The following is a 761-nucleotide window of genomic DNA, read 5'->3' as shown; positions in this document are numbered from 1 at the left end:
AAGCTTTATTGGTTTATTTTGACAGCTCATGGTGTGCTGTGTTGTTGTGACATGGTGAAGCAATTGTAACCGTGTCTTGTTGTGACCTGTTTCAGATTGTTGCTCATTATATTTGATTAATCTTCCCGTTGTCCTGAATATTTAATGTGAGATGCCCAAAGTAGTTGGCATCAGTTTTTCTTCTTTACTTCTTTTTCTTTTACTTTTTTAAATCCACAAATAACAGAAACATGCATTAAGTTTATAATCTTAACTTTCTTTGTTTGTTTGCTTCAGCAGGTGAATGTCACACAGCTCCAGGATGCTACTAACTTGCCCTTCACCTGGGGGCATTTGACTCACCAAACATGATGAAGACCGAGCCCCCGTCAGCCACAGCGGGGGATGGGGCCTCCGGCGGAAACAGCGGGAGTTCCAACCTGCGGAGTCCCTCCCCCCACAGAAACGCCTACGAGGCGGGCCTGGCAGCGCTGAAAAAGGCCACGGACCACCTCAACAACGCCGCCAACGGAGGCGCCGACCCCGCCTCGAAGCCTGCTCTCCTGCCCCGCCCGACCGGGAGGGGAAGGAAGTACGGATCAAATGTTCACCGCATCAAGAACATGTTCATGCAGATGCAGTCTCCTGGTGATGAGGAGGATGGTGCCAAAGTGATAAGTAAGCAAGTTTTGGAGCTACTGTATATTATTCTCAGACACTTTTAGTGACTATTACAGTGTGTGTGTGTGTGTGTGTGTGTGTGTGTGTGTGTGTGTGTGTGT

The 761-nt window shown here is 48.0% G+C and overlaps 1 protein-coding gene across 1 annotated transcript; it reads left to right on the top strand.

Annotated features, from left to right (window-relative positions):
* Positions 1-72: 72 nt before the first annotated feature.
* LOC106512577 (neurabin-2) lies at positions 73-659 on the top strand (the record flags this gene model as incomplete). Its single annotated transcript, XM_014001166.1, is given in 1 exon segment — positions 73-659. A coding segment is annotated over 1 exon segment (312 nt), but the record flags the coding sequence as incomplete, so codon positions are not given.
* Between the last annotated feature and the right edge of the window lie 102 nt (positions 660-761).

Source organism: Austrofundulus limnaeus, unplaced genomic scaffold (genome assembly GCF_001266775.1).
Source record: "Austrofundulus limnaeus strain Quisiro unplaced genomic scaffold, Austrofundulus_limnaeus-1.0 Scaffold8319, whole genome shotgun sequence".
Classification (NCBI taxonomy): domain Eukaryota; kingdom Metazoa; phylum Chordata; class Actinopteri; order Cyprinodontiformes; family Rivulidae; genus Austrofundulus; species Austrofundulus limnaeus.
This window is presented reverse-complemented; position numbering and strand designations above follow the sequence as displayed.